Source organism: Nelusetta ayraudi, unplaced genomic scaffold (assembly GCF_046127955.1).
Source record: "Nelusetta ayraudi isolate G7.1 ecotype Tasmania unplaced genomic scaffold, CSIRO-AGI_Nayr_v1 ptg000031l, whole genome shotgun sequence".
NCBI classification, from domain to species: Eukaryota; Metazoa; Chordata; class Actinopteri; order Tetraodontiformes; family Monacanthidae; genus Nelusetta; species Nelusetta ayraudi.
In genome coordinates this window covers 1,980,343-1,994,330 of record NW_027466081.1, presented here as the reverse complement: position 1 = coordinate 1,994,330, position 13,988 = coordinate 1,980,343, and the positions used below count along the sequence as shown (strand labels likewise).

The 13,988-nt window shown below is 50.5% G+C and overlaps 1 protein-coding gene across 1 annotated transcript; it reads right to left on the bottom strand.

Moving 5' to 3' along the window:
- Positions 1-13,126: 13,126 nt before the first annotated feature.
- On the bottom strand, positions 13,127-13,803 carry LOC142891367 (collagen alpha-3(VI) chain-like; the record flags this gene model as incomplete). Its single annotated transcript, XM_076030843.1, has 1 exon — positions 13,127-13,803. A coding segment is annotated over one exon (651 nt), but the record flags the coding sequence as incomplete, so codon positions are not given.
- Between the last annotated feature and the right edge of the window lie 185 nt (positions 13,804-13,988).

Sequence of the window (13,988 nt, the reverse complement as noted above, 5' to 3'; positions counted from 1 at the left end):
GTTGATTTGGCCCACCCGTGTTAACAAAGGCACACCTTTCTGTGTAAGCACTACAATACTACATGATTTCCTTTCGCTAAAGTACACTTAATGCTAGTGGCCTTTGCCAGGGACCTTGTCCCTTCAGTTTAACAAATGCTCATTCTCTTACCAGTGACTGTTGGTGGCATGGCAGTGGCCCTCGCTGCCAGTGTGCTCATGACAGAGGAGAGCTGTTCTTGCATATTGGGCAGCTCGGAGAACTCCGAAACCGATAGAGCATAACTGGGTTCGTAGGAGATCTTGCGCAGCTCAGATTTGTCAGAATTCTTTGAACCAATTCCAATTACAATGACACCCTGTTGTTTGAGAGCCAAGGCTGGGGTATCCACATTGTCAGAAGACCTTCCACCACTTAGCAGGACCAACATCTGTGGAACACCTCGCAGGCGCCTGCTGCCGGCAGAGTCTGTAAAGACGTTGTCTCTCACATATTGGAGGGCTTCCCCGGTGTTGAGGGTTCTGCCTCCTTTGTGACTCAGCCCTCTGAGCGAATCCACAATTTGCTCTCTTGTGCTGTGTGTGTTGAGATAGAAATGGACCTCTGGGTCTCTGCTGTACTGCACCACAGCCACACGGTCTTGGTCGGGTCCCACACTGAGTCTCTGCACAGCCCTTTCAACGAAATCCCGCATGGCGGGGAATGCCCTCGATGTGCCTTCAGAGCCATCCAGAAGGAACACAATGTCCTTTTTGGAAGGGTCAACTACATGAGCGAAAAGGTTGGGGTGAAAAAACAATCAACACTGTCCAAAACATGCAATCTGCTGGACAAACGCTACAGATGCTATGCTAAAGTACGTGTTTTCAGTTCACTGCATTTACTTGCAACCGGCAGTAAGGCTGACAGCTGACGCTTTTAAATGCACAAGCAAGGCTACACACCTATCGCGGCTAAACAGTGTCGTGCATGTGGCAAGAACTGAACTAAAGCAGGCTGTGTTTTGAACATACCAGCAGCAGTTGGCGCTTCCGCCGTGGCATCCACAACCACAGTCTCTACGGAAGACTGAAGTTGCTGCTGGACACTGGGAAGGTCAGCGAAATCAGAAACTGACAGAGCATATTTGGGATCGGTTGAAATCTGCTGCAGTTCACGCTTGTCAGAGCTCCTGCTTCCAATTGTAAAGATCGAGACCCCCAGCTGTTTGAGAGCAGAGGCCGGTGCGTCAACGCTGTCAAAAGACCTTGCGCCGCTCAGCAATACGAGGATCTGCGGTACCCCTTCCTGGCGCCTGCTTCCCGCAGAGGCCGTGAACACATTATCCCTCACGTGCTGGAGAGCCCCACCGGTCCTGAGGGGCATTCCACCTTTTGGCCTCAAGTCTCTCACAGCATTTAGGATCTCGCCTTTTGTCGTGTAAGTGTTCAGGAAGAACGGAACGGATACATCTCTGCTGTACTGAACCACTGAGACTCGGTCTTTGTTGTCATCCACGCTGAGTGTCTCTACCACTCTTTGAACAAAGTCTCGCATAGCGGGGAATCCATTTCTGGCAGAATCAGACCCGTCCAACAAGAACACAACATCCTTTCCTGGTGCCTTCCTCTCCACTGGGGAAAATGCAATCGAAACAAGACACATTTAGGTTGATTTGGCCCACCCGTGTTAACAAAGGCACACCTTTCTGTGTAAGCACTACAATACTACATGATTTCCTTTCGCTAAAGTACACTTAATGCTAGTGGCGTTTGCAAGGGACCTTGTCCCTTCAGTTTAACAAATGCTCATTCTCTTACCAGTGACTGTTGGTGGCATGGCAGTGGCCCTCGCTGCCAGTGTGCTCATGACAGAGGAGAGCTGTTCTTGCATATTGGGCAGCTCGGAGAACTCCGAAACTGATAGAGCATAACTGGGTTCGTAGGAGATCTTGCGCAGCTCAGATTTGTCAGAATTCTTTGAACCAATTCCAATTACAATGACACCCTGTTGTTTGAGAGCCAAGGCTGGGGTATCCACATTGTCAGAAGACCTTCCACCACTTAGCAGGACCAACATCTGTGGAACACCTCGCAGGCGCCTGCTGCCGGCAGAGTCTGTAAAGACGTTGTCTCTCACATATTGGAGGGCTTCCCCGGTGTTGAGGGTTCTGCCTCCTTTGTGACTCAGCCCTCTGAGCGAATCCACAATTTGCTCTCTTGTGCTGTGTGTGTTGAGATAGAAATGGACCTCTGGGTCTCTGCTGTACTGCACCACAGCCACACGGTCTTGGTCGGGTCCCACACTGAGTCTCTGCACAGCCCTTTCAACGAAATCCCGCATGGCGGGGAATGCCCTCGATGTGCCTTCAGAGCCATCCAGAAGGAACACAATGTCCTTTTTGGAAGGGTCAACTACATGAGCGAAAAGGTTGGGGTGAAAAAACAATCAACACTGTCCAAAACATGCAATCTGCTGGACAGACGCTACAGATGCTATGCTAAAGTACGTGTTTTCAGTTCACTGCATTTACTTGCAACCGGCAGTAAGGCTGACAGCTGACGCTTTTAAATGCACAAGCAAGGCTACACACCTATCGCGGCTAAACAGTGTCGTGCATGTGGCAAGAACTGAACTAAAGCAGGCTGTGTTTTGAACATACCAGCAGCAGTTGGCGCTTCCGCCGTGGCATCCACAACCACAGTCTCTACGGAAGACTGAAGTTGCTGCTGGACACTGGGAAGGTCAGCGAAATCAGAAACTGACAGAGCATATTTGGGATCGGTTGAAATCTGCTGCAGTTCACGCTTGTCAGAGCTCCTGCTTCCAATTGTAAAGATCGAGACCCCCAGCTGTTTGAGAGCAGAGGCCGGTGCGTCAACGCTGTCAAAAGACCTTGCGCCGCTCAGCAATACGAGGATCTGCGGTACCCCTTCCTGGTGCCTGCTTCCCGCAGAGGCCGTGAACACATTATCCCTCACGTGCTGGAGAGCCCCACCGGTCCTGAGGGGCATTCCACCTTTTGGCCTCAAGTCTCTCACAGCATTTAGGATCTCGCCTTTTGTCGTGTAAGTGTTCAGGAAGAACGGAACGGATACATCTCTGCTGTACTGAACCACTGAGACTCGGTCTTTGTTGTCATCCACGCTGAGTGTCTCTACCACTCTTTGAACAAAGTCTCGCATAGCGGGGAATCCATTTCTGGCAGAATCAGACCCGTCCAACAAGAACACAACATCCTTTCCTGGTGCCTTCCTCTCCACTGGGGAAAATGCAATCGAAACAAGACACATTTAGGTTGATTTGGCCCACCCATGTTAACAAAGGCACACCTTTCTGTGTAAGCACTACAATACTACATGATTTCCTTTCGCTAAAGTACACTTAATGCTAGTGGCGTTTGCAAGGGACCTTGTCCCTTCAGTTTAACAAATGCTCATTCTCTTACCAGTGACTGTTGGTGGCATGGCAGTGGCCCTCGCTGCCAGTGTGCTCATGACAGAGGAGAGCTGTTCTTGCATATTGGGCAGCTCGGAGAACTCCGAAACTGATAGAGCATAACTGGGTTCGTAGGAGATCTTGCGCAGCTCAGATTTGTCAGAATTCTTTGAACCAATTCCAATTACAATGACACCCTGTTGTTTGAGAGCCAAGGCTGGGGTATCCACATTGTCAGAAGACCTTCCACCACTTAGCAGGACCAACATCTGTGGAACACCTCGCAGGCGCCTGCTGCCGGCAGAGTCTGTAAAGACGTTGTCTCTCACATATTGGAGGGCTTCCCCGGTGTTGAGGGTTCTGCCTCCTTTGTGACTCAGCCCTCTGAGCGAATCCACAATTTGCTCTCTTGTGCTGTGTGTGTTGAGATAGAAATGGACCTCTGGGTCTCTGCTGTACTGCACCACAGCCACACGGTCTTGGTCGGGTCCCACACTGAGTCTCTGCACAGCCCTTTCAACGAAATCCCGCATGGCGGGGAATGCCCTCGATGTGCCTTCAGAGCCATCCAGAAGGAACACAATGTCCTTTTTGGAAGGGTCAACTACATGAGCGAAAAGGTTGGGGTGAAAAAACAATCAACACTGTCCAAAACATGCAATCTGCTGGACAGACGCTACAGATGCTATGCTAAAGTACGTGTTTTCAGTTCACTGCATTTACTTGCAACCGGCAGTAAGGCTGACAGCTGACGCTTTTAAATGCACAAGCAAGGCTACACACCTATCGCGGCTAAACAGTGTCGTGCATGTGGCAAGAACTGAACTAAAGCAGGCTGTGTTTTGAACATACCAGCAGCAGTTGGCGCTTCCGCCGTGGCATCCACAACCACAGTCTCTACGGAAGACTGAAGTTGCTGCTGGACACTGGGAAGGTCAGCGAAATCAGAAACTGACAGAGCATATTTGGGATCGGTTGAAATCTGCTGCAGTTCACGCTTGTCAGAGCTCCTGCTTCCAATTGTAAAGATCGAGACCCCCAGCTGTTTGAGAGCAGAGGCCGGTGCGTCAACGCTGTCAAAAGACCTTGCGCCGCTCAGCAATACGAGGATCTGCGGTACCCCTTCCTGGTGCCTGCTTCCCGCAGAGGCCGTGAACACATTATCCCTCACGTGCTGGAGAGCCCCACCGGTCCTGAGGGGCATTCCACCTTTTGGCCTCAAGTCTCTCACAGCATTTAGGATCTCGCCTTTTGTCGTGTAAGTGTTCAGGAAGAACGGAACGGATACATCTCTGCTGTACTGAACCACTGAGACTCGGTCTTTGTTGTCATCCACGCTGAGTGTCTCTACCACTCTTTGAACAAAGTCTCGCATAGCGGGGAATCCATTTCTGGCAGAATCAGACCCGTCCAACAAGAACACAACATCCTTTCCTGGTGCCTTCCTCTCCACTGGGGAAAATGCAATCGAAACAAGACACATTTAGGTTGATTTGGCCCACCCGTGTTAACAAAGGCACACCTTTCTGTGTAAGCACTACAATACTACATGATTTCCTTTCGCTAAAGTACACTTAATGCTAGTGGCCTTTGCCAGGGACCTTGTCCCTTCAGTTTAACAAATGCTCATTCTCTTACCAGTGACTGTTGGTGGCATGGCAGTGGCCCTCGCTGCCAGTGTGCTCATGACAGAGGAGAGCTGTTCTTGCATATTGGGCAGCTCGGAGAACTCCGAAACCGATAGAGCATAACTGGGTTCGTAGGAGATCTTGCGCAGCTCAGATTTGTCAGAATTATTTGAACCAATTCCAATTACAATGACACCCTGTTGTTTGAGAGCCAAGGCTGGGGTATCCACATTGTCAGAAGACCTTCCACCACTTAGCAGGACCAACATCTGTGGAACACCTCGCAGGCGCCTGCTGCCGGCAGAGTCTGTAAAGACGTTGTCTCTCACATATTGGAGGGCTTCCCCGGTGTTGAGGGTTCTGCCTCCTTTGTGACTCAGCCCTCTGAGCGAATCCACAATTTGCTCTCTTGTGCTGTGTGTGTTGAGATAGAAATGGACCTCTGGGTCTCTGCTGTACTGCACCACAGCCACACGGTCTTGGTCGGGTCCCACACTGAGTCTCTGCACAGCCCTTTCAACGAAATCCCGCATGGCGGGGAATGCCCTCGATGTGCCTTCAGAGCCATCCAGAAGGAACACAATGTCCTTTTTGGAAGGGTCAACTACATGAGCGAAAAGGTTGGGGTGAAAAAACAATCAACACTGTCCAAAACATGCAATCTGCTGGACAAACGCTACAGATGCTATGCTAAAGTACGTGTTTTCAGTTCACTGCATTTACTTGCAACCGGCAGTAAGGCTGACAGCTGACGCTTTTAAATGCACAAGCAAGGCTACACACCTATCGCAGCTAAACAGTGTCGTGCATGTGGCAAGAACTGAACTAAAGCAGGCTGTGTTTTGAACATACCAGCAGCAGTTGGCGCTTCCGCCGTGGCATCCACAACCACAGTCTCTACGGAAGACTGAAGTTGCTGCTGGACACTGGGAAGGTCAGCGAAATCAGAAACTGACAGAGCATATTTGGGATCGGTTGAAATCTGCTGCAGTTCACGCTTGTCAGAGCTCCTGCTTCCAATTGTAAAGATCGAGACCCCCAGCTGTTTGAGAGCAGAGGCCGGTGCGTCAACGCTGTCAAAAGACCTTGCGCCGCTCAGCAATACGAGGATCTGCGGTACCCCTTCCTGGCGCCTGCTTCCCGCAGAGGCCGTGAACACATTATCCCTCACGTGCTGGAGAGCCCCACCGGTCCTGAGGGGCATTCCACCTTTTGGCCTCAAGTCTCTCACAGCATTTAGGATCTCGCCTTTTGTCGTGTAAGTGTTCAGGAAGAACGGAACGGATACATCTCTGCTGTACTGAACCACTGAGACTCGGTCTTTGTTGTCATCCACGCTGAGTGTCTCTACCACTCTTTGAACAAAGTCTCGCATAGCGGGGAATCCATTTCTGGCAGAATCAGACCCGTCCAACAAGAACACAACATCCTTTCCTGGTGCCTTCCTCTCCACTGGGGAAAATGCAATCGAAACAAGACACATTTAGGTTGATTTGGCCCACCCATGTTAACAAAGGCACACCTTTCTGTGTAAGCACTACAATACTACATGATTTCCTTTCGCTAAAGTACACTTAATGCTAGTGGCGTTTGCAAGGGACCTTGTCCCTTCAGTTTAACAAATGCTCATTCTCTTACCAGTGACTGTTGGTGGCATGGCAGTGGCCCTCGCTGCCAGTGTGCTCATGACAGAGGAGAGCTGTTCTTGCATATTGGGCAGCTCGGAGAACTCCGAAACCGATAGAGCATAACTGGGTCCGTAGGAGATCTTGCGCAGCTCAGATTTGTCAGAATTCTTTGAACCAATTCCAATTACAATGACACCCTGTTGTTTGAGAGCCAAGGCTGGGGTATCCACATTGTCAGAAGACCTTCCACCACTTAGCAGGACCAACATCTGTGGAACACCTCGCAGGCGCCTGCTGCCGGCAGAGTCTGTAAAGACGTTGTCTCTCACATATTGGAGGGCTTCCCCGGTGTTGAGGGTTCTGCCTCCTTTGTGACTCAGCCCTCTGAGCGAATCCACAATTTGCTCTCTTGTGCTGTGTGTGTTGAGATAGAAATGGACCTCTGGGTCTCTGCTGTACTGCACCACAGCCACACGGTCTTGGTCGGGTCCCACACTGAGTCTCTGCACAGCCCTTTCAACGAAATCCCGCATGGCGGGGAATGCCCTCGATGTGCCTTCAGAGCCATCCAGAAGGAACACAATGTCCTTTTTGGAAGGGTCAACTACATGAGCGAAAAGGTTGGGGTGAAAAAACAATCAACACTGTCCAAAACATGCAATCTGCTGGACAAACGCTACAGATGCTATGCTAAAGTACGTGTTTTCAGTTCACTGCATTTACTTGCAACCGGCAGTAAGGCTGACAGCTGACGCTTTTAAATGCACAAGCAAGGCTACACACCTATCGCGGCTAAACAGTGTCGTGCATGTGGCAAGAACTGAACTAAAGCAGGCTGTGTTTTGAACATACCAGCAGCAGTTGGCGCTTCCGCCGTGGCATCCACAACCACAGTCTCTACGGAAGACTGAAGTTGCTGCTGGACACTGGGAAGGTCAGCGAAATCAGAAACTGACAGAGCATATTTGGGATCGGTTGAAATCTGCTGCAGTTCACGCTTGTCAGAGCTCCTGCTTCCAATTGTAAAGATCGAGACCCCCAGCTGTTTGAGAGCAGAGGCCGGTGCGTCAACGCTGTCAAAAGACCTTGTGCCGCTCAGCAATACGAGGATCTGCGGTACCCCTTCCTGGCGCCTGCTTCCCGCAGAGGCCGTGAACACATTATCCCTCACGTGCTGGAGAGCCCCACCGGTCCTGAGGGGCATTCCACCTTTTGGCCTCAAGTCTCTCACAGCATTTAGGATCTCGCCTTTTGTCGTGTACGTGTTCAGGAAGAACGGAACGGATACATCTCTGCTGTACTGAACCACTGAGACTCGGTCTTTGTTGTCATCCACGCTGAGTGTCTCTACCACTCTTTGAACAAAGTCTCGCATAGCGGGGAATCCATTTCTGGCAGAATCAGACCCGTCCAACAAGAACACAACATCCTTTCCTGGTGCCTTCCTCTCCACTGGGGAAAATGCAATCGAAACAAGACACATTTAGGTTGATTTGGCCCACCCATGTTAACAAAGGCACACCTTTCTGTGTAAGCACTACAATACTACATGATTTCCTTTCGCTAAAGTACACTTAATGCTAGTGGCGTTTGCAAGGGACCTTGTCCCTTCAGTTTAACAAATGCTCATTCTCTTACCAGTGACTGTTGGTGGCATGGCAGTGGCCCTCGCTGCCAGTGTGCTCATGACAGAGGAGAGCTGTTCTTGCATATTGGGCAGCTCGGAGAACTCCGAAACCGATAGAGCATAACTGGGTTCGTAGGAGATCTTGCGCAGCTCAGATTTGTCAGAATTCTTTGAACCAATTCCAATTACAATGACACCCTGTTGTTTGAGAGCCAAGGCTGGGGTATCCACATTGTCAGAAGACCTTCCACCACTTAGCAGGACCAACATCTGTGGAACACCTCGCAGGCGCCTGCTGCCGGCAGAGTCTGTAAAGACGTTGTCTCTCACATATTGGAGGGCTTCCCCGGTGTTGAGGGTTCTGCCTCCTTTGTGACTCAGCCCTCTGAGCGAATCCACAATTTGCTCTCTTGTGCTGTGTGTGTTGAGATAGAAATGGACCTCTGGGTCTCTGCTGTACTGCACCACAGCCACACGGTCTTGGTCGGGTCCCACACTGAGTCTCTGCACAGCCCTTTCAACGAAATCCCGCATGGCGGGGAATGCCCTCGATGTGCCTTCAGAGCCATCCAGAAGGAACACAATGTCCTTTTTGGAAGGGTCAACTACATGAGCGAAAAGGTTGGGGTGAAAAAACAATCAACACTGTCCAAAACATGCAATCTGCTGGACAAACGCTACAGATGCTATGCTAAAGTACGTGTTTTCAGTTCACTGCATTTACTTGCAACCGGCAGTAAGGCTGACAGCTGACGCTTTTAAATGCACAAGCAAGGCTACACACCTATCGCAGCTAAACAGTGTCGTGCATGTGGCAAGAACTGAACTAAAGCAGGCTGTGTTTTGAACATACCAGCAGCAGTTGGCGCTTCCGCCGTGGCATCCACAACCACAGTCTCTACGGAAGACTGAAGTTGCTGCTGGACACTGGGAAGGTCAGCGAAATCAGAAACTGACAGAGCATATTTGGGATCGGTTGAAATCTGCTGCAGTTCACGCTTGTCAGAGCTCCTGCTTCCAATTGTAAAGATCGAGACCCCCAGCTGTTTGAGAGCAGAGGCCGGTGCGTCAACGCTGTCAAAAGACCTTGCGCCGCTCAGCAATACGAGGATCTGCGGTACCCCTTCCTGGCGCCTGCTTCCCGCAGAGGCCGTGAACACATTATCCCTCACGTGCTGGAGAGCCCCACCGGTCCTGAGGGGCATTCCACCTTTTGGCCTCAAGTCTCTCACAGCATTTAGGATCTCGCCTTTTGTCGTGTAAGTGTTCAGGAAGAACGGAACGGATACATCTCTGCTGTACTGAACCACTGAGACTCGGTCTTTGTTGTCATCCACGCTGAGTGTCTCTACCACTCTTTGAACAAAGTCTCGCATAGCGGGGAATCCATTTCTGGCAGAATCAGACCCGTCCAACAAGAACACAACATCCTTTCCTGGTGCCTTCCTCTCCACTGGGGAAAATGCAATCGAAACAAGACACATTTAGGTTGATTTGGCCCACCCATGTTAACAAAGGCACACCTTTCTGTGTAAGCACTACAATACTACATGATTTCCTTTCGCTAAAGTACACTTAATGCTAGTGGCGTTTGCAAGGGACCTTGTCCCTTCAGTTTAACAAATGCTCATTCTCTTACCAGTGACTGTTGGTGGCATGGCAGTGGCCCTCGCTGCCAGTGTGCTCATGACAGAGGAGAGCTGTTCTTGCATATTGGGCAGCTCGGAGAACTCCGAAACCGATAGAGCATAACTGGGTTCGTAGGAGATCTTGCGCAGCTCAGATTTGTCAGAATTCTTTGAACCAATTCCAATTACAATGACACCCTGTTGTTTGAGAGCCAAGGCTGGGGTATCCACATTGTCAGAAGACCTTCCACCACTTAGCAGGACCAACATCTGTGGAACACCTCGCAGGCGCCTGCTGCCGGCAGAGTCTGTAAAGACGTTGTCTCTCACATATTGGAGGGCTTCCCCGGTGTTGAGGGTTCTGCCTCCTTTGTGACTCAGCCCTCTGAGCGAATCCACAATTTGCTCTCTTGTGCTGTGTGTGTTGAGATAGAAATGGACCTCTGGGTCTCTGCTGTACTGCACCACAGCCACACGGTCTTGGTCGGGTCCCACACTGAGTCTCTGCACAGCCCTTTCAACGAAATCCCGCATGGCGGGGAATGCCCTCGATGTGCCTTCAGAGCCATCCAGAAGGAACACAATGTCCTTTTTGGAAGGGTCAACTACATGAGCGAAAAGGTTGGGGTGAAAAAACAATCAACACTGTCCAAAACATGCAATCTGCTGGACAAACGCTACAGATGCTATGCTAAAGTACGTGTTTTCAGTTCACTGCATTTACTTGCAACCGGCAGTAAGGCTGACAGCTGACGCTTTTAAATGCACAAGCAAGGCTACACACCTATCGCGGCTAAACAGTGTCGTGCATGTGGCAAGAACTGAACTAAAGCAGGCTGTGTTTTGAACATACCAGCAGCAGTTGGCGCTTCCGCCGTGGCATCCACAACCACAGTCTCTACGGAAGACTGAAGTTGCTGCTGGACACTGGGAAGGTCAGCGAAATCAGAAACTGACAGAGCATATTTGGGATCGGTTGAAATCTGCTGCAGTTCACGCTTGTCAGAGCTCCTGCTTCCAATTGTAAAGATCGAGACCCCCAGCTGTTTGAGAGCAGAGGCCGGTGCGTCAACGCTGTCAAAAGACCTTGTGCCGCTCAGCAATACGAGGATCTGCGGTACCCCTTCCTGGCGCCTGCTTCCCGCAGAGGCCGTGAACACATTATCCCTCACGTGCTGGAGAGCCCCACCGGTCCTGAGGGGCATTCCACCTTTTGGCCTCAAGTCTCTCACAGCATTTAGGATCTCGCCTTTTGTCGTGTACGTGTTCAGGAAGAACGGAACGGATACATCTCTGCTGTACTGAACCACTGAGACTCGGTCTTTGTTGTCATCCACGCTGAGTGTCTCTACCACTCTTTGAACAAAGTCTCGCATAGCGGGGAATCCATTTCTGGCAGAATCAGACCCGTCCAACAAGAACACAACATCCTTTCCTGGTGCCTTCCTCTCCACTGGGGAAAATGCAATCGAAACAAGACACATTTAGGTTGATTTGGCCCACCCATGTTAACAAAGGCACACCTTTCTGTGTAAGCACTACAATACTACATGATTTCCTTTCGCTAAAGTACACTTAATGCTAGTGGCGTTTGCAAGGGACCTTGTCCCTTCAGTTTAACAAATGCTCATTCTCTTACCAGTGACTGTTGGTGGCATGGCAGTGGCCCTCGCTGCCAGTGTGCTCATGACAGAGGAGAGCTGTTCTTGCATATTGGGCAGCTCGGAGAACTCCGAAACCGATAGAGCATAACTGGGTTCGTAGGAGATCTTGCGCAGCTCAGATTTGTCAGAATTCTTTGAACCAATTCCAATTACAATGACACCCTGTTGTTTGAGAGCCAAGGCTGGGGTATCCACATTGTCAGAAGACCTTCCACCACTTAGCAGGACCAACATCTGTGGAACACCTCGCAGGCGCCTGCTGCCGGCAGAGTCTGTAAAGACGTTGTCTCTCACATATTGGAGGGCTTCCCCGGTGTTGAGGGTTCTGCCTCCTTTGTGACTCAGCCCTCTGAGCGAATCCACAATTTGCTCTCTTGTGCTGTGTGTGTTGAGATAGAAATGGACCTCTGGGTCTCTGCTGTACTGCACCACAGCCACACGGTCTTGGTCGGGTCCCACACTGAGTCTCTGCACAGCCCTTTCAACGAAATCCCGCATGGCGGGGAATGCCCTCGATGTGCCTTCAGAGCCATCCAGAAGGAACACAATGTCCTTTTTGGAAGGGTCAACTACATGAGCGAAAAGGTTGGGGTGAAAAAACAATCAACACTGTCCAAAACATGCAATCTGCTGGACAGACGCTACAGATGCTATGCTAAAGTACGTGTTTTCAGTTCACTGCATTTACTTGCAACCGGCAGTAAGGCTGACAGCTGACGCTTTTAAATGCACAAGCAAGGCTACACACCTATCGCGGCTAAACAGTGTCGTGCATGTGGCAAGAACTGAACTAAAGCAGGCTGTGTTTTGAACATACCAGCAGCAGTTGGCGCTTCCGCCGTGGCATCCACAACCACAGTCTCTACGGAAGACTGAAGTTGCTGCTGGACACTGGGAAGGTCAGCGAAATCAGAAACTGACAGAGCATATTTGGGATCGGTTGAAATCTGCTGCAGTTCACGCTTGTCAGAGCTCCTGCTTCCAATTGTAAAGATCGAGACCCCCAGCTGTTTGAGAGCAGAGGCCGGTGCGTCAACGCTGTCAAAAGACCTTGCGCCGCTCAGCAATACGAGGATCTGCGGTACCCCTTCCTGGCGCCTGCTTCCCGCAGAGGCCGTGAACACATTATCCCTCACGTGCTGGAGAGCCCCACCGGTCCTGAGGGGCATTCCACCTTTTGGCCTCAAGTCTCTCACAGCATTTAGGATCTCGCCTTTTGTCGTGTAAGTGTTCAGGAAGAACGGAACGGATACATCTCTGCTGTACTGAACCACTGAGACTCGGTCTTTGTTGTCATCCACGCTGAGTGTCTCTACCACTCTTTGAACAAAGTCTCGCATAGCGGGGAATCCATTTCTGGCAGAATCAGACCCGTCCAACAAGAACACAACATCCTTTCCTGGTGCCTTCCTCTCCACTGGGGAAAATGCAATCGAAACAAGACACATTTAGGTTGATTTGGCCCACCCGTGTTAACAAAGGCACACCTTTCTGTGTAAGCACTACAATACTACATGATTTCCTTTCGCTAAAGTACACTTAATGCTAGTGGCCTTTGCCAGGGACCTTGTCCCTTCAGTTTAACAAATGCTCATTCTCTTACCAGTGACTGTTGGTGGCATGGCAGTGGCCCTCGCTGCCAGTGTGCTCATGACAGAGGAGAGCTGTTCTTGCATATTGGGCAGCTCGGAGAACTCCGAAACCGATAGAGCATAACTGGGTTCGTAGGAGATCTTGCGCAGCTCAGATTTGTCAGAATTATTTGAACCAATTCCAATTACAATGACACCCTGTTGTTTGAGAGCCAAGGCTGGGGTATCCACATTGTCAGAAGACCTTCCACCACTTAGCAGGACCAACATCTGTGGAACACCTCGCAGGCGCCTGCTGCCGGCAGAGTCTGTAAAGACGTTGTCTCTCACATATTGGAGGGCTTCCCCGGTGTTGAGGGTTCTGCCTCCTTTGTGACTCAGCCCTCTGAGCGAATCCACAATTTGCTCTCTTGTGCTGTGTGTGTTGAGATAGAAATGGACCTCTGGGTCTCTGCTGTACTGCACCACAGCCACACGGTCTTGGTCGGGTCCCACACTGAGTCTCTGCACAGCCCTTTCAACGAAATCCCGCATGGCGGGGAATGCCCTCGATGTGCCTTCAGAGCCATCCAGAAGGAACACAATGTCCTTTTTGGAAGGGTCAACTACATGAGCGAAAAGGTTGGGGTGAAAAAACAATCAACACTGTCCAAAACATGCAATCTGCTGGACAAACGCTACAGATGCTATGCTAAAGTACGTGTTTTCAGTTCACTGCATTTACTTGCAACCGGCAGTAAGGCTGACAGCTGACGCTTTTAAATGCACAAGCAAGGCTACACACCTATCGTGGCTAAACAGTGTCGTGCATGTGGCAAGAACTG